At 43.9% G+C, this 23,829-nt stretch overlaps 1 protein-coding gene across 1 annotated transcript; it reads left to right on the top strand.

Moving 5' to 3' along the window:
* Window positions 1–9,570: 9,570 nt before the first annotated feature.
* LOC149369505 (uncharacterized) lies at window positions 9,571–22,864 on the top strand (the record flags this gene model as incomplete). Its single annotated transcript, XM_089572987.1, has 5 exons — window positions 9,571–9,653; window positions 13,980–14,118; window positions 20,149–20,209; window positions 20,274–20,436; window positions 22,744–22,864. Coding segments are annotated over 5 exons (567 nt in total), but the record flags the coding sequence as incomplete, so codon positions are not given.
* Between the last annotated feature and the right edge of the window lie 965 nt (window positions 22,865–23,829).

The following is a 23,829-nucleotide window of genomic DNA, read 5'->3' as shown; positions in this document are numbered from 1 at the left end:
GTCTTCGTACCATCCGCAGGCGAACGGCATGACCGAGCGCTTTAACCGGACCCTCGGAGGCATGATGGTCATGTACATTTCTGCCGATCACTCCGACTGTGATGGCGTTCTACTTTTCGTTACCTACGCTTGCAACTCTGCAATGCAAGCCACTACTGGTCTGTCCCCGCATTTTCTTCTCTACGGCCGCGAGCCTTCCTCCATAATAGATACCATACCCTTACTGCCCCGATATGTCCGAATTTACAACCGTCTCTCAATGCCGTCAAATTGCCCGTTCCTTTACTTCTGACGACCAGCACCGTCAGAAAAGCGCCCGCGCCGCTTCTACTGGTCGGCCGCCGTCTTATGCTCCTCAATCCTTGGTTTGGCTTTGGGTGCCCTCCTCCAGCTCAGGGCAGTCTACAAAACTGCTGAGCAAATACCAAGGCCCCTATCGCGCTGTTCAGCAGTCATCCCCAGTTAAATATCTCGTCGAGCCCATCACGCCTTCGTCTGATCATCGCTGCCGCGGCCGTGAAATTGTGCACTTAGACCGCCTGAAGCCCTACTACGACCCAGCTGTCGTCTCGTGCCTTTAGGCCGCTAGGATGGCGCCTTTTCACCGCGGGGGTATTGTAAGAAAGAAAGTTGGGGTTTGATGCCGCAGCGACTAGCGCCGACGAAGGAGAGAAAGAGGAAGGAAGACGAGGCTGACGAAGTTCGTGTTTGCGCTCACGAACGGTGGTTTGTTCAGCAGAACCGCTCGGGCAAAGACTGTGGCCGTCCACATTAATTGTGCGAGTCGCCTCATTACACTGAAAACAGGAAGTTCCAAGCAGAAAGAAAATGTTATTAGCGGCAACGTGTTAGCGGCGCCGACTGTGAGTTGCTGGAAAAACTCTAAATATGTAGCTAATTAAGCCAAATTTACTAGTTAGCCTTTTAATTAGCGCAGTCTGGTGGATGGTAGCTCCAAGCCATGTATAAGATGATGCCATAACAGTTTTCAAAACGCCATAAAAGCAGCTCTGTAAAGCTCTTCAACACGAAGATATCCGGCGCTGCTTCCCGCATGAAATCGAAAGTGAGCGCACGGGGTGCTGCGGAAGTTGTGTGTAAATGCAACGTCTCGACGAAGTGTAGCAATGACTGTAGTACAGATTTCGAGCTGCCTGCTTTTTGGTATTATTGCAGAATTGCGTTTTTGTTTTGTCGCTCTAAAAAATAAAGACCACGCAGTCTGAGGTGACATAATGTGACTTTTTGATGAGACCATGGCTTCCATTTATTTATGATGGGCTTCAGTAGGTATACCTTATCACTTTATTTATTATTCCATTTCAACTTTCGTTTAGTTCTCAGCCTACAGTGCGCAAGAGGAAGCACCAAGTCTCCGAAGCACCATTACCGCTGCGTTCACTTGATCAAGAGTTTGAGCATTGCGGCCGAAGAGAGTTGTCGGTCGAGCACTACACTGTAAAAAAAAATCCGTCAAAATGACGGTAAATATCTTGGCAGCTCTATTTCCAAGCATCTAACCGTCAAAATGACAGCCGGCCGTCATTTCCAAATGACGGTGTTTTTGATCATTTTGACGCTCTGCTTGTCAACTAGGAATACAACTGAGCCGTCAAAATGACGGCCTCATGTCTTTTCATATTACAGTATGCCGTCATTTAAACGATTCGCTGTCAATATGACGGCATGGCGTCTATTGATTATACAGTGTTTTTGTCAACCTGAAATACATTTATGTCGTCAGTATCACAGCCGGAGGTCTTTTCATGTAGAGTGTGGAATCAATTCAGAATAACAGACACCAAATTTAAGTTGTGTCTCGTTGCAAACGATGTGTTACACATTAGAATGCATAGATCAACGCATGGCGATCCATGCATAACCGCAATTTACAAGTTAATTTCTTGATGTCTTTTGGTTTCACCAGCCAAGCAATACATGTGACATATATTTGGTTTATTCCACATGAGGTATGAATCAAACTACCCTATAACGGCTGATACATAGTGTTCATTCACGAAGATATGACAACAAATGACGTATCAGCAGTTATATTATTTTTTCATGCCTCACGCGACCTAAACAACTTCTACACATCACAGCAACCAATTGGCTGATGCAACCAAAATAGTAACAAGAAACTGAATTATCTGTAGCTGTTGCAGCTAAACACCATGTGGTGATCCATTTATTCTAATGTGTTACGCATTATTTTAAATATGAAAACACGCAAGCAAAAATTTGTCTATACTTCAACTTTTTCTTTGTCAATCTCGAGCACACTTAGATTAATACGACAGCCTGGTGTGTTTTCTGCACAGTCCACCTATAATTCTGTACAGTTACGGTCCATATTTGTGTGTATTGCTGTAAGCCTAAGCAAGGTCGAGCTGATGGTCATCATTCTTGACACGATCTCAACTGTTGTTTCTGTCCGTTGTTTGAACTTTCTTTTGCTCCTTCCTTGATCAAGGGTACCCAGAATACTGTTAAGTTTACAAGATCTCTTGTATCTTTTGTTAATTTCTGAAGCTAAAGTTGTTTGAATTATGCAATATCTCATGAAAGATGCTGCTAAAATTGATATCCTTTGAAGGTATTTATTGCTCATAAGTGCTTTGTTAGTTGCCGAAATACAAAAACAGACGTCAAAACTTGCAGCTCCTGTGTTGCCTAAGGTGCTTCCCCCAATAACATCCATGGACCCTGGCATCTGAAAAACAAAAAATAACGTATATCCAGATTACATACAAGGATGATACACAAAGAATAAGTACAAAACTGTACAATATGAAGCCATGAGAAAAGGGCCACACCACGACAAAAAAACAAGGAACAAATTTGTTGCCATCATTAAATACTTGTAAATAAAATCAAAACATAATTCTCTTTTTAAAAGGGAGATAACACATCTGTCCAACTTCCATTTATGAACTGTGTTGCATTTCAACTGTCATGCACAACAATGAATTTTAACCCGACTCTTTAACGTGGCGTGCAAGGCATGGGCTTTGTCAAGTTGCGACGACAGCCCACCGCTGTAATATATCGCACCTTGTGGAAAAATTTTACTGTCACTGTAGTTCCAAAGGTGTACTGTCTTGTTCCCTTATTGCATCATCCTTTTGTAAATGTAACCATTCAGGCTATATACACAACGCTACCTTTACATTTACCACTTGAAAGCAACATAGTCACTGTACTTTAATTTGTCAAGGAGAGGTACACATCACATTTCCTCAAGGCAAAGCTTTGATCAGCAGGCAACGGCATATAAACCAATCTAGGCAGTCTTAGGAGGGCAGGTCTGGAAGTGGAAAGTATCAGAAACATTTCTTTCAACTGGACAACTCTGGCAGATCAATGCATCATTCTGGAGGAAAGCACTTGTGATCATCACAAGGTGTACAACACATATACTGATACAGTTACACATTACTTGCTTCAAGCCTGAGTGAGCATCATAGATGACCCAAGATATTTTGAATTACATAAACAATTATACCAAGTGTTTTCTGCAATGTCCTGAAAACTGTGGCATAGGACCAGAAGAGGTCGCACACTTTTGGCGGACTTACAAATGATTCATTTTTGGCTCATCCACGTACTTGAAGCCATTTTTTCTCGCTCAAGCGCCCATGCAAATGAAAAAATCAAGTTCGATCATCTTTCCATCCCCAGCAAAAAGCGGCACTCTTTCTCTATGCTAAGGATAGAGGGCTCGCTTATGCAGGACCGCTCATTCTTTTTGATTAAAAATGCTTCAAGCAGTCCTCGCTCGTGCAACGACTTCCCCCTGCTAGTAATGCTCGTGCGGTGAAACAGAGGCAAACATTTGCTACAGTCCCTCACATGCAACGCCAGGTTGCTCCCTGTGCTCACACGCAATGTGTTTCCTGAGGCATTCATTCAGGCATTGCCCAGCCTGCTCGATGTATACTTTCCCACAGCACGTGGGGTTGAATACACAAATCCCACCACATACTTTGTGAACCTCGTTTGTTGGTTGGTCTTGCATGCTTGTTCTCTGCACAGCCAGAGGTGCGGGTGAAAAGACCAGATAGCTCATGAGGGGCTGAAAACACCAAGTTGACCAAATTTTTCGGACGCTCTTTTCAAAAGCCCATGGGAAATTTTATGGAAGAACAGGATCACCTCAGTGTTTCTTGTCCCAAACTTCCATAAAATTTCCCATGGGTTGAAGGAGTGTCCGAAAATGTTGGTATCAAGTTTAAAGCCTGCAAGATCAACCACCAATTGGAGTTCACAATGTGTGTAATGAGGGTTGTGTATTAAATCCATATATCCAGTGGGAAAGTATACATCAGTCAGACTCGGCAATGCCTGAATGAACGTCGCAGAGAACACGGCAAGAAGTTGCAAGCAGGCACCGGTAGCAACCTTGCTTTGCATGTGAAGGACTGTAGCAAATGCTCGCCTCTGTTTCACAGCACAAACATTATTAGCAGGGGTAAGTCCAGGCATGAGCAAGAACTGCTTGAAACACTTCTAACAAATTATGAAAAAGAATAAGAGGTTCTGTGTCCTTATCACAGAAAAAGAGTGGCGCTTTTTATCTGGAATGGAATGACAACTGGGCTTGAGTGTTTCATTTGCATATGCGCTGGCAAAAATAAATCAGCTGTAAGTTCGGCAGTAGTGTGTGTACCTTCTCATCGGCCTATGTCTCAGTTTTTGCTGTTTTTTTGCTAGAACACAAAATAACATGTAACAAATTTGGTAAACATTGTAAGCGATGATGCACAATATGAATAGTGCCAGCTTGCTGTGCTAAGGGCTGCCAAGTTATGAGATTACTCACAAGTGCATAAACCAGAAATCCCTGAAAGAAAAGATTTCAGTCCCGCACCTTGTATTGCAGCACCCTATATGAGCCCACAAAGCCAAGGAAGCTGACCAGAGGTCAGCTAAGCTTCTTCGTTCAAAGAAGCCGTACTCGATTTTAAGTCATGCATGTTATTTGAATAAATTTTTACTGGTCCTGAAATTCCAACCTTTACAGAAAGGGTCTTTCTAATTATTTCACACTCATTTACCTCTGCAAACGTTCCATAGTGACAGGGCTGCCGGGTGGATAACAGATGTTGAAACCAAGAAAGGCTCCAAGAAGGAGTCCCACTGCCTTGTCCAGACTGGTTTTGGAGATGCACTCCTCTGTTCACTGCAAGGGCAAGTAGGTGGATGTCGCCCACACCTGAGCCTGCATGGGAACAAAATTACTAGCACGTAATACTATTGAGTTAAAAGGTTTGATGTGTAATTTCAAGACTAACACAGACTATGCATATGGCAAGCTTGGTGCCATAGGAAAGACATCAGATTATACTCGGTTCACCCTAGCGAAGGCTCTCGGTCTGGCCTGATCTTTTGCTTTCGAATATGTATTCATACAAGGTGCTCGTTCTAGAAAATCGGGGCCCGCTTGCACGAAGCTATCACAGCTTGCTGCAGGCACATCGGACCTCGGAGTTATCACGTCAAACTACGGCCAGTGCAGCAGGAACATACAACAACCAGCGGGCCGACTGCCGCCGCCTCGCACGGCTTCAGCGTTAGTAGCCGGGGCGAGTACAGTCGACCGAAGAGCTGCAGGACAGTTCCGGACAGATGAATAGGCGCGGCAGAGCGCGCAAGTAAACGATACAGGCGTGCTCGAGATGTCCCTGCAAAAAACGAAGGGAAAGGCGAACGCAGCTACTACAGGTAGAAGCAATACGGCAGCGAACACGCGGGATCATCGCGATGCGGGCCGATCGAGCCTCTGCGGCTGTTCTAAAAACTGGAGGCAGGCCACGTCTTGAGCGATGCGTGCGTGCAATACTTTTGGAACAGTAAGAGATTTAAAAACAGTGCGGCCGATTTAATTCGAAAGCCTAATACGCACCGAAGGAGCACTATGGGGTGATAGCTGTCACACCACATCTTACCAGCCGCGCGACCTGCAGTCTAAGTAAGCAGACCGCGCGAAAGCACGACAGCGCGTTGTTTACAACAGCCACAAGCGCGCGATCGGCTCGCATCGCAACGGGCTCGCGTGTTCCCTTCACCCGTGTGAAGAAGCATACAAGGCCACCTCTCGCGTTAGGAAGGAGCGGGCTCACAAGGAACGCACAGAAGAAAGTTTGCAGAGATGGTAACCCTTGTGTAGGAAAGCGGGCGAGCACAGCGCGAGACGAATCCACGACGGGCTCTAGGCGAAAAACGTACGCCGGCCGCCGCGGTGTGCAGGCCACGACGGCTCGAACGAGACTCTCCGCGCTTGTGTCATACACCACGTACCGAAAGGAAAATGTAAGCAAATATAGTAAACATGCAGTACACCTACCGTAATCAGGCGCACTTGGTTTGAGAGAGCAGCCCCTTCCATGAATCCAAGCCACGCCGTCTTCTCAACAACACTAAAAAACAAAATGGCGCGAGAACACGGAAAAAAAAACAAGGCCCGCACACACCGACCACGCCAAGATCGCCCGAGGAGGCCAAAAATGCTTCGCACGCCGAGTCCGCGCGGCGTCAAACGCGACCGCACCGCGATAGGTCCTCGGTCGTATGACGTTTGCGAAGAAGAGCTAATCAGAGGGCCGAGAATTTTGTTTATTTTTTTGCGCTCCTCGTTGCTCTGCTCTCTCCCCCTGATTCACGCTGAATGAACCGTCTTTTCCGAATGACGCCGAGGACCCGTCAAAACTGACAAAAGGGTAACCGTCAAAATGACGGCTAGTTTTTACAGTGTACTACTAGAAAACGATGCTCCTTAAGAGCAATGGATGGTGGTCCCTCCACTCAGAGACGGAAACTCTTTACACCTGTTTTCGAGTGAAAGTCAGCACTGCAGTTTTCGCATTCAAAAACGTCACCCTTTTTTTGTTCAAAAACAAAGTGTCTATTCCGTCTAAACAATTTTTTATGAGTAGTTGGATGAAACTGCCAGCTGGGCCAGAGCCCAAATGCAGACCTCAGCGCAGAGAGAACACTGTAAACCAGGTAGGAGCCTTCGAGTTAGATCCGCCATATTGCAGCTGAAAAGAAGAGGGGTCAGTACACTGCCCTGCGACAGTCCCTGCATCTGGGTGTAGGTGCACTTTTCCGTTCAGTTGTCTGCATGAAATTTTTTCTAACGCTCAGAGAGTTGAAGATGCATCGCAGGGCCTTCCACTCACACCGATGTCTAGGATTCTGAGGAGTACGCTGTAAAAAATATGTTAAATAACACAACAAATAGGAAGATTTTCTGTTTTGGTTACTGAAATTTTCTTCAAGTAAAAAAACAGAAATTAGTTTCTTTAGAAGACCAGTTTTTTTCAGTTTGCGCTATATGTGATCTTATTCTTTAATTTAGCAGAAAATGTTTACGCAAGAAACATAGTTGTTGAATTTAATAGAAATTCCGGATGTTGCGGATACTTCAATGTTATCAATTCTGTAAATCTTTTTTGCCTTCGTTAATCATTTCACGAACACCGCTGCAGATGATGCGGTTCGATACGTGACTATGGCAACAAGACACGTATTCGCTGACCTGAGGAGAGCCGGTATAGAGAGAGCAAATGGGGCTCTATAACTCTGCACGGACAACGGACAGCCTATGGGTGGCTCTGCACTTCGTGGCCAGTGCAGCCAGGATTCGATTCCGCGTGTTTGGGTTCAAACAGAATGCGACATGTGCTAAGCCAACAAGTGCCGAGGGTTGACGCATAAAGCGTCGTCAGCAATCAAGCGCCATTTTCCAAGCTTCATGATCCCGGTCATGAACTTTCATCCGCAAGCCATCCACTTATGCCCCCTGCGGCGGCTCAGTAGCTAGGGCGCTCGACTGCTGAGCCCGAGGATGCGGGTTCAATCCCGGTCGAGGCAGCTGTGCTTCGAGGGAGGCGGCGAAATGCAAGCCGCCCGTGTGCTGTGCGATGTCAGTGCTCTGTGAAGAACGCCAAGTGGTCGAAATTATTCCGGAGACTGCCACTATACGGCATCCATCATAACCGATGGCGCTTTAGGACGTTAAACCGTATTTATAAACTAACCAACCAAACCACTCCCTTCTAACCTTAAAATGTCTGTTCCTGAACAGATGAGAACAGTACAAATGTGGAAGCTGTCGTCTCGTGCGCGACGCAACTCAAGCCCAATGGAGCTGGCGTGACACTGCAATCACGTGCGGCGCGCTCTATAGAGAATGGGTTCGAAGAGACAAGACTTCGCCTATGACCCTCGAGATATTGGGGCTGCGTCAAGGGTCCGTTTACAGTCTTTTGTACTATAAGAACCTCGCCTGCGTAACTCACGCGCTGTAACAGTTTTCGAAGGAATAAACCTTCATTTGATTTAAAACACTCATTGCATTCGCCTTCAAAGTGGCTGGTATATAGGCGGATGCGACTGTCCCGTTATTCGGCCTATTCGGAGCGCACCCGTCACAACACATAACCGACGTATCCGATGTATACTCAGCACCGTAGCTTCAATGCGCATGTGAAATATGCCAGAGTTTCATCTTACGATGCGTGCAGAGAGTGAGGGTGAACGGAAGCACCGTAGCTGCAATGTGCATGTGAAATATGCCAGAGTTTCATCTTACAACGCGTGCAGAGACTGAGGGTGAATGGAAGCACGACTGGCGGCGTGTGCGTAAAGCGCCACGTCATTGTATCTGTCACCGTGAGTTCTCTGTTACATGTGCTATATATGTTGCACGCAAAGACAGTATTATGCAATATCAGAAAGAGACTTCAAGCAACATTTTTTGGTCGAAGGTGAACCCTGATCCTTAGGGAGCCAAATAAATGTCTGCGGCGGTGCAGCCTGTTTCGTATTACTGTGCTGGGAACCTCATCATACTCACAGCGTTAGAATGAAGCCGATCGGCGGCCACAGGGCACCACGTGATCATGAATTGTCTGTTCGAGCCTCCCCCCCCCCCTGCCTCCTCCTATGTAGACCTGACGAAGAGGAATAAAGGGACATTCTGAATGGTGACAGCGCACACGGGGACTACACACAAACAAGTACACAACACAAGCGCTGGGGTTGTGCCCCCGAGCGCGCTGTGACCCGTTCAGAATGAACGTATTCCACGCCTAACTCGCTGTCCTAAAACAGAATTAAGGAAGTCTTCTTTCCACCCCTCCACAAGCGGACGTTTGATCTCGTTTAAATAATGACCCCGGCGACGCATGGCATCGTACGGTACCAAGTAAAGAGTGCCTAGCGACTACGCCAATCTCGCGACGGCGCAGTGCACCAAGAATAATCTTCATACAGTACAGGCGTTGTGCAAACCGAAAAAACAAAAACCGAAAAAAGCCGAAACGGTAACCGAACTATTTTGCGGAGGCCGCGGAGTGACACACTCTTCTTTGGCGGAAGCTATGCAGAACTCTACGATGCAGAGCAGAATCTAAACTTTGGCCGCTTAGCGCACTTCGCAATTTGCGGGTCAGTTGCATCAGCAGCTTTATCGTGAAGATTTCATCGCGAGCTGGCCGTTAACGGTAATCGTATGCGTTGACATTCGTTTTGTTGGTTCTTGCGGCATCGCGTCTTCGACTTTTTTTCGACGTGATAGTGTTGCTTCTGAGTGAAATCTGGAGCGCCCACAAACGAGACGGCAACGCGCTCGTCCACGCTGAAACAAGGTAAGCAAGGGTAGCATTTCATTTCTTGCTTCATTCAGCTTGCGGCCAGGACCGAGCTCTGTTAGCTCGCAAATGGTAGTTCCTTGTCTTGTGTAGCGGGTAATGTGCGCAGATGCTTTGGCCACTGCCACTCCTGTAAATGCTGCCACTCGTTGTACGGCCACATTGAACGAAGCCTTCCTGATGCCACGTGCTGTCATGAGTTCGGCCTTTTCGGAGCTCGGCCTGAGGGCCTCAATAGTGCTATGTTTGGACTGACGATAGCTGCAGCGTCTTCTGTACTCACTGAATGGCTGTGAAGCGCGGCTGGTGTAGTGCGAAGGAAAAAATGGCGTGATTATAGTTCCAGAAGCATTCCTTGTGTCGCAGATCGTTGAGGCCTCTTTGAAAGGAGCCTGCCTGCTCCAAGTGCATGCGAACATGAGTTAGGTCTTCATTTTTGCAGTTGTCGTATGTAACAGACTTGTATTAGATCGCAGTCCTCGTGTGTGAAATTGCGCTGTGTTTGGACTGACGGTAGCTCGTCGCCTGTTCTTGCTGAAAGGCATGGAAGGGCAGTAAAGGAAGAACGAGGACTTATGTAGTTCCGTAATTGAGTATTTTAGATCCATGTACGCGAAAACTCAAGGGTCATTCGCCAAACGTCCCAGACGTCGCGCTCAACAATCTGGATTTTTTTCGAAAAAATTCATGGAAACTTATCTCAGTGTGCGTAATCAATGCATAAAATATTTTTGCCGAAAAATGTATTCGTTAAGTGAGCGCATTTTGAAAATTGAAGAAACCAGGCACTGCTAAATAATTAATAAAAACTCCGTATGTTTAGAAAATATCTCAGAAATCTTTCGCTGACATTTGCAGAGAGAGCCTGGCTTTCGATGTGATTCAGACTACGCAGTTTTATGGGGCACATTTCTTAAAAAATTAGATTTTGAAAATGTACAATTTTGTCATTCTTTAAAAATAAATTTCTCTCCGGAATTTGAAAATAGCTGTTGTGCCTCTCTAGATATATATTGCCTATAAAAAATGGTACAGTAGTTCAACACTGTGTAAAAGAAAGAAAAAAAATACGAAAGTTGCAAAAAGCGCATTTTGAGCCATCAACACGTTAATTTCCCCTTGAGGTGGTCCAAGCAAAAACAAAAAATGGCGGGTTAAATGGAACGGTTTATTGCCTTTCATTTCTGAAATTTTCATTGAGGTAATTTTTGTTTACGGCAACAAACGAATTTTGAAGTTGAGCTCTCGCTCCGCAAGTGGCTTTCTTCTGGTTGATGCTGCATAATCTTCTTCGCTGCTGAGGCCCCTCCTCCTCCTCTTGTTTTCTTTCACACCTCTTCTCTCTATTCGTCTGAGGAGAGCCGGCATCGGGTCATGTGACAGTTTTCCCGCCTTTTTCTCCCTCCTAATACGACTAGTTCGTGGTTTGCGCGTGTTTATTCCTCGATAAAAAAACCGCGGAAGCGCGGCGTGGAGAAATACGTGGACTCGATGACCAGAAATGGCGCGACTGAGCACGATTAGTTCGTGTTATGGCGGGTGAACAAGTTGATTTCATTAGGACATTCTTGCGGGCTAGTTGGTTTATTGCTCTAGAAATGTTATAACTGCGGAGTAAGAGGATACAGACAACATATGTCTTTTGCACAGTTTTAACACTTCTGGAGCGATGAACAAACTAGCCCGCAAGGACGTCCACTAAAGCACATCTCTTCTACTCAGGTCTCTGTTTTGTGTTCCCCGGAATCCAAAGAATATGGAGCAAAAAAACTGCGCCCGTGGTGTTTTGTCTGTTACTCGTTGCCTGTGTCCTCGCTTTTTGCGCAGTTTTAGCGTTTCTGGATGTTGATTTCACGAAGTAAATATTTTGAGACAAATATCGTGAAACAGTAAGACGCCGTGTTTCTAAATACTTGCACAATAGCTTTCTTTGCACGAAACTACAAGGTCGCGTGCAGAGAGCGTAAGACACACGACTTATTAAAAATTTTACCCAAGTTATTACGCGATAGAAGCCGCTCAAAGAGGAAAAAGGCGGTAAAAGTGTGTCGCATGGTCCCACGCCGCCGCCGCGGACACGCCGCCGAAAGGGGAGAAAAAGGCGGGAAAACTGTGTCGGATGACCCGCGCCGGAGGGCTCCCATCAGATGAATTGAAAGAAGAGGCGTGAAAGAAAGTAAAAGGAGGAAGGAGAATACAAGAACAAGAGGGAAGCGGGGGAGGAGGGGCCGGAGCAGCGAGGAGGATTATGCAACACCCACGAGGAAAAAAGCTCCGTAAGTTGCGTCGTCTCTTAATTTCCTTCACCGCAGAACACGGCACCTGGCATGGCGCGACATTTGTGGCCAGATCACCGCTTCAATTTGTCATCGCCCGCTGTCGTGCATTTTTAAGGTTTGAGTTAAAGCAGACATTGCATGAAATTCGGCGGGTGGTAATGTTGAAAGTGAAATCGTTTCGTTTTCGAAGTTCGAACGGACCCGCTTTGGTGCCAGGCAGCCAAGAGCAGAAAAACGAGGGTATTCACCATGCTGTGCCGCGTGGACCACGAGGAACGAACGACCAGCCGGCATGGCAGGCGTAACACAAGTACTTTATGTCCGAATATGATTGCTGAGAGCCCGCGCGCGCATACCGCGGCGGCGGGTGACGGGAGACACGCTGGCGGTGAGCGCGGTTTGCTGCCCGCTCGCGAGGAGGTGTCTCGCTTGCATGAACGGGCTTCGCCTGCATAGAGGCTCAGCCTCTTTACAGTCGCGGTCGTGTCTCTGTTGACGACGGATGTGCAGTTTTAATCACATGGGTGAACCGAGCCCCTCTTTCTACATTTCATCTGGCTACAGTGTCTACGGGGTCGTGCTTTGCGGTGAAGTGGCATTAAGAGACGACGCAACTTGCAGCGCGCGATAGCTCAACTTCAAAAAATCTTTTCTCGCTTTAAACAAACATTACCTCGATTAAAATGTCAGAAATGAAAGGCAGCAAATTGTTCTACTTAAACCGGTATTGTTTGTATTTTATTTCTTGCTCCTAAGGGTGAAATTAAGCGATGTTTATGGCTCAAAATTTACTTTTTGACAACATGAGTATTATTTTTTGCACACTTTCATCTTCTGTAACATTTTTTATGTTTCAGACATCTATGGAAGCAAAATGGCTATTTTAAATTTCTCGAGAGCAAGTTGACATTTTTTTAAATGACAAAAATGGTACATTTTCACAGTCTCTTTAAATGTATAAATATATTTGAGCCGTACAAAAATGCGGGGCTCCGAATCGCATCCAATCTGTAACATTTTTTATGTTTCAGACATCTATGGAAGCAAAATGGCTATTTTAAATTTCTCGAGAGCAAGTTGACATTTTTTTAAATGACAAAAATGGTACATTTTCACAGTCTCTTTAAATGTATAAATATATTTGAGCCGTACAAAAATGCGGGGCTCCGAATCGCATCCAACGCCAGATTTTGTGCAAATGTCATGGTAAAGTTAATTGGCTGTTTCCTCAATATTTATATTTTTATTATTATTGAGCAGCGTCTGGTTTCTCACCTTCTCGAAAAGTTCACACTGTGCTCACCTCACCAGTGACTTTGTCTGGCAAAATTATTTTAGGCTTCGATTACATACACTGAAATTGCTTTCATTAATTTTTTTTAACATATCGGAGATGGCTGAGCACAATGCTGGGACTGCAATCGAATGACCCTCAATAAAGGCAACGGCAGCTGTTTGCAGGCGAAACGTTTTGCATGTGTCGCTTGTCTCGTCGCTTGAATCTGCAGCCACAGAAGATTTGGCTTGTAGTAGCAAGTATGACATCCAGTTGCATGTATAGCGAAAGCAGTAGGCCGCACTGCAACTGTGTGGGCTTTGTAAACAGGCAGCCCCCTCCGCAGTATTGTGTTTGCATCCTAGCCTGTACGTATCTAATTACCAAGTGCTCGGCTAGTGGTGTATCCGTTTATTCCGCATATGGAACCAGATTTTAAGTCAGATATGAGTGCATACACCCGGTGTTCGGTCCGTAAAAGACATTATTTTGGAATTTTGTGGGTTCAACTTTACAGTTGTACATTACAGTAATTATTGGGTCATCTGACCATTTAAGTGTGCACACTACTTCAGCCCAATCAAGTGAGCATACAGAACATCTTCTAATGTTATAAAAATTTGTTTTCTGAATTACTAAAGTTTACTCACTATCCATAGGCCCTTGCCTTTGTTAAGGACTGTGTGGCACTGCCGTCACATGCAAAATTTATTACGTTTAAATTTTAGATGCGTCGGTTCTGTGTTGATGTTTTCTTCTTTTCTGCAGTGGGAACCTTATCCAGGGCTGCTACACATGCTCACTTAGTGGCCACGACAGAGATTTGTTTTTGTTTTGGAACCAGTTGAACATAACTGTATGGTGCTCCCTGCTAACAGAAACTCGTTGCAATGACCTCACAAACCAGGTGAGCTCTTTTTCAAACATTCTATCCCTAGCTTTGCTTAGATGCATGCTAATGTTTTTCGTTCATCAAATAATACATATAAACAGTCTGGATTCAAAGTACTTTTGCACTGAATGGGCAAATACGTCAACAGTCAGGATTTAAAGCACTTTTTCTCAGAGCAGCCACCTTTGAGTACGAATTTAATAAAGCTGCGGTGCTAGCTTGGAAATATTTTTTCGCTCACTTTTAGTAGCGCACATTGCAAGTCTATTCCTATTGTGATTGGCTGCAATATTATAAATTTGATGAGAGTTGTACCTTCAGTGTTTCTCTTTCTACACTTAGTCTTGTTGTGTGCAAATGAGTGGCAAGTTATGTAAGGTGTAACAGTATTGCAGTAAACCTGCTCTGCTTTAGGAAACCAAAAAAGGAGATTTGTGTATGCAGATATTCTTTTTTTACGAAGCTGCCCACCATATGTCAGCAGCAGTCAGAGAGGTATAATAAACTGCAGAAAATGCAGCACTCTCTATGAGTTATGATATGAAACATTTCCCATGGCTCAAAATTCCATGCTAATTTCGGTTGCATTTTCACTTCGTTGCTGTTGCAGAGGTTGAGTCCAGTGCCTCGATACATTACATGTACAATGGCATACAGGTGCAGCATATGCCAAGCAGTTGCGAAAACTTTGCCTCAGTTCTTGAAGCATGCATCACTACATAAAAATGAAAGCAACCTTCACATTCGCTGTCCTTCTACTGACTGCTGCAGAGTATTTCGAAGTCAGCTCCTTGAAGAGCCATATGTTTAGATCTCACAAGAGTGATGGTATTCCGGCTGCTGTAATAGCTTGCAGCAGCGTCTCACTGGTCTGCACCATCGATGCATGTATACAGACATGTCGAGATGTCAAATCCTTGTTGAATCATCTAAAGGGGCACATCACTGAAGGGAGGAAAGTTTCTTGCCCGTTTTTTGCTTGTTCACGAATGTTTACGAACAAGTCGACATTTTCCTCCCATATTTCTTGATGCCACAGGCATGCTTTTCAACCAGGTGTATGCGAGTCTTATTTAGAGAGCACCTCTGCAGAAAGGTGCAAGGAAGCAAAAATTAATCTTGAAACTGAAATTCATACTGCTGGCTTGGAGACTTGTGCATCTCAGGAACAATGTACTGAGGACTGCCACTCAGAGGCTGATGGAAGCAAAGAGGTGGCTGAAGGTGTCATGCACGAAGATTCTCTATGTACTGATATTACAGATGCTTTCGGACGTTTCTACCTGCGTCTCCTTTCAGAGAGTTTGGTGCCCTCAAGAACAGTTCAAGTCATTTCTGAGGCTATTTGTGACCTCCAGAGCAACAATCTTGACCACATGGCTAATGCATTAAGGACAAAGATGAGAGATGCTGGCTTGAATGAGGATTTCATTCAGCAGGCAGTCAACAGTATGCTTCAAAGTGATGTTATTGTCAGCGTGCACAACAAGAGTGCAGTTTTTCGGAGCACTTACTCTCGAAGGGACTACTTTCAGAGCAAATTCAGCTATGTGGAGCCAGTAGCTGTGCGTCTTGGAAAAAACAAAAACAATCAAGATGCTCATTTTCATTATGTTCCAATAATTGAAACAAAATCATTGTTAAGAGATAGCTCAGTTCAAGATCAGTGTTTCAATCTGGAAGTTCATGAACCAGGTGTCTTTAAGGATTTCACTTATGGGAATGTTTTTAAGTCAGTACCACTGTTTCAGGATCATCCCACTGCTTTACGCTTGATTCTTTTTCAAGATGCTTTTGTAGTGGCAAATCCTTTAGGTTGGGCAAAGAAGAAGCACAAACTTTTAGCTGTGTATATAATGCTTGGAAACCTACGTTCTTGGAATAGAAGTCGTATCTGTTCAATTCAGCTAGTGCTGCTTTGTAAAGAAAGTGACATTTTGTTCTTCGGACAAGACAAGGTGTTTTCTTCATTGATTGATGACATCAAAAAGTTGGAAGTTGGCTGCATGTTGTCGGACAGCATTCCGACATATGGCACGGTGGTGGCAATTCTGGGCGACAACCTAGGCAGCCACACTATTGGTGGATTCATGGAAAATTTCAGCACAGCTGAGTACATCTAATAAGAACGGTAAACTGGGCTAGTTGGTAGGAATTCATACTGAAAACTGCGCAAAAAACGAAGACACAGAACGAGAAGGCACGACACGGGCGCAGACTATCAACTGAATTTTTATTCACGTGAAGAGGCCTATATACGTATCTTCTACCCACAGTCAGACAAGCACAAAAAACACAACAATCGCGAAAATCAACCCGAAACACAATCACACACTATCCCTTCGCGTGCACCGTGATGCAGCCGTCAATTACACTTCCAAAAAACCGCGCACAAACAAAATCACGACAACTTTAACGGTCACGCTGATATCACGCCAAAGACCCATATCGCCTGCTCGTCTTAAGAAAATTGGCCAAAAAGGTTATCTGCCTGTCAAGCAAGGGAGATGGTGGAGGCTTACCTCATCAAGAAAGACTCAGATTCCTTTGTGGAATCACCATCTGTGGCCTTGCTTGACAGGAAGATAACCTTTTTGGCCAATTTTCTTAAGACGAGCAGGCGATATGGGTCTTTGGCGTGATATCAGCGTGACCGTTAAAGTTGTCGTGATTTTGTTTGTGCGCGGTTTTTTGGAAGTGTAATTGACGGCTGCATCACGGTGCACGCGAAGGGATAGTGTGTGATTGTGTTTCGGGTTGATTTTCGCGATTGTTGTGTTTTTTGTGCTTGTCTCACTGTGGGTAGAAGATACGTATATAGGCCTCTTCATGTGAATAAAAATTCAGTTGATAGTCTGCGCCCGTGTTCTGCCTTCTCGTTCTGTGTCTTCGTTTTTTGCGCAGTTTTCAGTATGAGTACATCTGCAGGCTTTGTTTAGTGAAGCGTGAACATATGTTTGAGAAAAACATATCTGACACCAGTGATCTAAGAAACAAAGTAAACTACAAAGGCAGTGAAGAACCTATAGGATGACAGTTCTGTTCTTTCATGCCAAGGCATTACATTTGATGCTTTGTTTTGTGGCCTAAAATACTTCCATGTCTGCGCTCCTGGGCTTCCTCCATGTTTAGCACATGACCTGTTTGAAGGTGTGGTATCGTACGATCTTGCGTTGATGCTACAATATTTCATCACCGAGCAGCGATGGTTATCACGTGAAGAACTGAATAAAAAGATACTCTCATTCAAGTTCAAAGGAATAGATGTGAATGACCAGCCAGCTGAAATCAAAACATTAAAAAAACTGAGTGGACATGCAGTCCAGAACTGGAATATGCTTCGGTTTTTACCCGTCTTTCTTCATGACAAGGTATGCAGAAAAGATCCTGTATGGGAGTTAGCATTGATGCTCAATGAACTTGTTCAGTTGGTGTGCGCGCCGGCAATAAATATGCCCATGGTAATGAGGTTGAAAGATTTGAGAGAAGATTACATTGACCGAAGAATTGAGCTTTTTCCTGGTGCACCTCTGAAACCCAAGCACCATTGCCTGGTTCACTACCCTTACCTCATTACTCAGTTTGGACCGCTTATTAGGTTATGGACTATGCGTTGTGAAAGCAAGCATGGTTATTTTCGCAAGTGCATAAGAAGTGCCCAGAACTTCAAAAACATCACGTTAAGACTTGCTGAAAAAGACCAGCTTCTTCAGGCATTCAGGGGGAGTAGCTGCCGCTTTGAAAGAGACTTAGTGACTGACTCTACATTTCCTTTTTGCCCTAGATTGTTCAGTATGGAAGTTCAGGAAGCCATCAAGACTTGTGGAGCACAAGAAAAGAAGTGTATTGCGCTTACCAAGCTGAATACAGGGGCATCAAGTACAGCAAAGACATGGTTGTGGTTTTGGATCGTGAGGAAAGCAGGCTCGTGTTCGGCCGAATTATTTTCATTTTATTGCAAGACAACATGGTGTATTTTGTTGTTCGTGTCACTTGTTCTCTTTTGGAACCTATGATGATGATATACCACTTGCTAGGTCCAGAATCTGGGACACTAAAACGCATTTCTATTCAGGACCGTTTGGATTACTATCTACTTCATTTATATGATGTTGGCCATCCAAAAGTGATAGTCATTGCACTGAGGCATGCAGTTTTATATCATTACTGAATTTATTTTTTTCAGCCCAGAGGACTTCATGTCATGCGTTCAGGAGTGGCTTCCAGCACTCAGTGAGGAGGACGTCGCTACCATTGGGCAGAAACTCCAGGACTTGGGAGTGAAATGTGTGGAACACTTCAAGTATCTGCAGGAATCAGACTTGGACTTCTTAGCTCCTGTGCAAAGGCGCATCCTGCTTGAGAAGTTTCAAGCCGTCAGTGCTGCTCCTGTCCTCTCTGGCAAGAGTGGCAGTTGTGATAAGGTGACTTCAAATGCCAACTCACAGCTAGATGAATGGGCTGAAAAATTTTGCATTCCTTGGGAAGTGCTTCCACCAGGCTTACTTCAATCATGCAAAGCAAAAGAAAGGCCTACAAAAGCTGATCTGAACCAGATGGTGAGGATGCTAAGTTCTCTTATCCTGGATAAGCATCCAGCGCCTGGCAGACGAAACCTGAGAATAATTGCAACAAAAGTTCTCTCGGTGTACCCCTCATCGTTTCAGGATTTGCTAGAGGGTACAATTGTTGGCACAGGAATTGAGACGTTGATGTGCAAGCTCGAGAACTGCATCAATAACAAGAAGAGACCAATTGCACATGTGCTGCCCAAGATCTACCCGTGACTCGTATGGTTGCATATCATGGCAGCCAGAGTTACCGAGTGGTGAAAGTTTGCTGACACAGCGTGAAAAGCAGCAGCAGCTCCTTACTGAGTATGCTGAAGTACATCCGAACAAGCAGATTGTCATTCGTTTGATGACTGAGACGTACGCATCGCAAAGACTGACGATAAATCACTCGAGGAGTGTGGCAGAGGTAAAAAAAAACTGGCCATTTTTGTTTAGTGAGCATTCCAAAGAGCTCCTTGGTAGTGATTTTTGCCGAAGAATTGAGGCTAGCATGGAAAGCGTTGGGCTTCGTATATATCGTTATGCTTATAGTCAGATTAAGCGGCCTAAGGTCAAGAAATGTCTCGAAGAAATTGAACGGGCAAAAAACCACCTCAGGAGTGTGACACCAGAGCATGAAGGTGCACTTGTTCTCCTCCTTGCACTGTTTGGAGAGGATGAAGAGCTCATCTACAAGTCTGTTGAGGCAAGCTTATAATTTTATCCTCTGCTGCTGTCTGGCAGAAAAGTGTTTGTGCACGCAGAATTCAGATGTGCATTGCATATGGGTATAAAAAATTCAACACTCCACAACTACATTATTTTAATGGTAATTATACATTATAGTCCGGCTGTTTACAAACTGCTGTTATTAATTTTTAAGTCATTTTGAGCTTTGTACATTTTATGCTTATGCATGCTATGGTGGACTAAAAGATACTCTGAGAGTAGGTATGAGGACAAATGCAGTAGTAGAATGGCACTAGTGTATAAAAATAGTTAAAAACTAATTACACAGTATCGTTAAAAGCCTTGCCTTACATGATATCAGGTGTCAGCTTTGTCAGCGAAAAATCATGAGCCTGGGCTTTGGTAGGGTGCATGGCAGGACACTGGTTCGTCAGTGGGTTGTGTGACGTCGCAAGCCGGCATGACGTTACCGAGTTGGCAGGACCAACCAACTTGGCTAACTTCGTTGAGATGGCGCTAATGCATTAGCACTATACCCTTTAGGGCAAAGCTTATGTGTCTCCCAAATATCTGTGGTGATATACTTTATGTGAAAAAATTCACTCTAATTTACGTTAGTAACAAAGTTTGTGCCTGCAACCGTGAAACATATCTATATGGTTTAAAGACTTTGTTCTCCACCTAATTTTGTGCGGTAATACAATTATCCCGCTGATGACAGTCAGTTTTTTTCAGAACTGTTCTGGCTATTGGTATCAGTTTTTTAATACCTTCCCTCTGTATTGCTTTTCTCATTTTGCAGGAGACCGCTCATGATGATGACTTGGGCGAGATGCCACTGACGCCCATGATATGTATAAAAGGTTAGTTTTGGAATCATTGAACATCTCATTATGCACTAATATTTTTTTATTCTCATTCTTCTAGGGCCAGGTCTCTTTGAGGCTGAAACGTTCACTGTTTGCGTGGATGGTGTTGCTGTAATAACTATCCAGCGGGCTGCAGCTTTCAAATTCATGTTTCTCTTATACTTCGTTTTAAACATCCAGTATCCACCTGAAGTGGCTTTGACATTGGAGTTTGTGCAGAGGTAAGGTCTCGTATATCTTTTTCTTCAGCTATAGGTTTAAATTTACCAGTTGCTTTTCTCACAGTTGCACATATTTTCTAGGAATATTGCTGGTAGGCTGTTTCAAAAATTCTGCTTTTGAGCCTTTGCAGAAGGAGGAGAAAAACGTTTCAAAAATGTCGATGCTAGTGATTTTAAACTTTATAGGGAACGCAAAAAAACAGAATTCTGAGAAGCGCTGAGAATATTTTTAATCCAGTTATTGCACTATCTCCCGATAACAGATATCAGATTGGAGTTATATAATTCATTTTCAGAAATGAGTATTGAAATGCTTAAATGTTATATATTAAATAAGAAAAATCTTAAACGTGAAATTTCGAAAAACTACAAGTTTGAAATCCTTGAATATGGAGGTAAAAAACCACAAAAAATTCATAATATACAAAATGTGGTACATTTCACCTCTTATAACTTCGAGACAAAAACTTTGCAGGCTTACCTACAACTTCTTTGTTTCTTTCAACTGTATTCACCACTCGGTTCTGTGCCCTGTGCTCACTCCACTCAAAGGAACATTCATGAAAATATTGAAGCAAATTTACTTTGGATTTACTGGAATAAACAGTATGGAGAAGATATTCTGTTCATAGCACAGGATGTAGTTTTTTGCTTCTGAATTCTTGTGGCGGTTGTTTTTACAGAGGGCTGGGAGCTTGTTAGTCAACGAAAAATCTCAGGCGTGACTGGTAGCCGCTAGAGCCGTAGGATTGTGCGACCTCACGAGACCAACTGTAATGGACATATTGTTACGGGCTGCAACTTGAGCTTCTTATTTGAGATGAAAGCGTGAGATTTGAACCCTGCAGAACCTTTGGGTCCCAATGCAGATGTGGTATCTCGAGGCCACGCAGGCATGTTTGTAAGGCTTGTTTAAGCGGGGCTTTATATCTATGGATGCATTGGCAGTAGCTGCCAACTCGGGCTTCTCCCTTAAAGTGGGTGGGTGAGGTATAATTGAGCCCCCATGGACCCTTTCATTCTGAGTTGGACACGCTACCCCAATGCAAGCACTATCGTACGACTTGGTTGAAGCTGGGCTTCGCATATGCATCGGGTGGTCTTTCACATTATGTGTGTAGCTTGTGACTGCATGCTAATGGGTATGTGTGAGATAAGAGGTACAAATTTACAGTCTACAGAGGATCTGTAACTGAGCATCCACAAAAGGAGCCGGCAGATGGGACCCTATTACGCTGTCGTGTCAAGGCACAGCTTAAGTGGCCCCCATATTTTTCTTGGGCAGGTCTTTCACCTAATGTGGTAGCTTAGACTGTATTCCGATGAGTGTGTGTGGAGTGCATGTGCGCAAACAAGTATCTGGAAGGGGAGCCGGCAGAGTGGAACCAATTAGTCAGTCGTGTTTTACCCTTTTAATTAAACAGAATAAACAGAATAAAAACATTTTAGGCGGCATAGCAAACCTGACACCTAAATGAAAAACACGGAATACCCGCAGTACTGAACTGTGGGAAATACCTCGAGCACGCACTAACTATGGATACCAGATGCTACATAATATGCTCCCGTCGCTTCTAAACAAACGAGTTGTTTCATAGCCACAATACCGTTTTTTTGTAAATATATCATAGCCACAATAATTGCACTTTATACCTTTTACTGTATTGCACCGTACATTGTATACTTCATTAAACACTCTACTAATCTTGTAATTGTTTTGCTTATGTCCTGATTTTGTGCCACATCCTCCCATGTCTGATGCGTTGTGTTTGTATTCTAGTTTTCTTGCCAATGCCATGCTTTTTAGGGGCCGTGAACCCCGTCAAGCCCAGCTAGAGGCTTTTTGTTCACGGTCCTCAGCATCTGTAATGTTGATGTTGGAATAAAAATGATGATGATGATGATGATGATGATGATAAAGGTGGGACTTGAGTGTCCCCACAATGTTTGCATTCAGATGCTCGCTTTTATTGGTGAAACAGACAAAAGAAGCGAGCAGTCTTTTTAACCGACAAACAAGGCCACAGGGGGAGGCAACATTTGTTATGCTGTCCTTCGTTTCAGTGACTTGCGGCTTCTTTCGTACATGTACTGAAACAAGCGGTTCATATGCAACTTCGTGCACTCATGAAAAATGCAATGGCTTGTGGCTTTTCCTTTTATTTTAACAGTGTAGCCAGGCATATTTTCAGCGTTTTTCTTGATTTTTTAGTCAGTGCTTCAAACAGCATAAAAGTTTCAGGATTCCACGTAATTAGCCTGGTGGCATTCTTGGTATACTAATCTTGCCTCTTTCTTTTCTTTAAGGGCAATTACGGGAATCAACCCAGAGAGAAGCACAAAGGCACGAAGAACATCAAAGAAACAGTATTCTTTGTCTCCAAAAGTGGCTGCCTTGGCAAATGCCCTGGATGAGTACAAATTTTGAGCATATCAATAAAGAGGAAAATTTGGAAGTTCTGACCATTGCCTTCAACTCCTTGCGTGAATATAACATACGGTTATAGTACTAGCACAGTGCATATGAAATTGGTGCTGCACGCTGCTGCTTTTATGATTGCACATAGAGAGTAGAAGTATTCGTCAAGTCTAAGTCAGAATATCTACCGCGTTAAGGAGGGAACAGTGCCCATTTTTCTTAAATCTTGTAGTGTAGGGTCTTGAGTGCAGGGTTAAAACATATTTCTGCAAAATGACTAGGAATATATAAACAGAAAAATTGTGTGCTATTACAAAATAGCATAAGCAGTGAAACAATCTGTACAATTACAGAAACAGCACTAACAGAAAAATTGTGCTTGATTACAAATCAGCCTGTTATAATAACAACTATGCAGGGAAAATTTCTGTAGAATTACCGAAAATGCATTCGCAGAAAATTTCTGTGCAATTACCAAATAGCCTGTTTTTTAACAAGGTATCTGGAACAAAACTCTCTGTAGAACTACAGAAAAGCAATAACAGACAACGTATGCAAAATTACTAAGAAAGACAAAGCAGAAAATAGACAAGAAGAGAGTTGTTATGTCACTAAATTTGCCATGCATTTTCTGTTTTTCTCAATTTTTTTTTACAGTGTACATAAACGCCGCTGACAGTATCAAATTTCTGTTTTATATCAAAAATACTGCAATGATGACCTTGCCATGGCTTCGGTCGTGCTCCACACGTCTCAATGCTCATGATCGCGTTCATTGTGCATTGACGAGCCTTTCTTTTAGGGCTGATAAAATGAAGCAACCTAAACGGTACCTGATCGCAAAGATTTAAGCGACCTGTTATTTAAGGTGATGAGCACCTTTGAATTTACACATTTCCATGACGCCAACGCTCAGAAACAGAGCAAGTCACTCCTAGAAAATTAACTAAATTGCAGAACAGTCTAAATAGTGT

Source organism: Amblyomma mixtum, chromosome 1, assembly GCF_055824585.1.
Source record: "Amblyomma mixtum isolate Tamu chromosome 1, ASM5582458v1, whole genome shotgun sequence".
Classification (NCBI taxonomy): Eukaryota; Metazoa; Arthropoda; class Arachnida; order Ixodida; family Ixodidae; genus Amblyomma; species Amblyomma mixtum.
The sequence above is the reverse complement of the archived record's forward strand: the minus strand, read 5'-3'. Positions and strand labels throughout refer to the sequence as shown.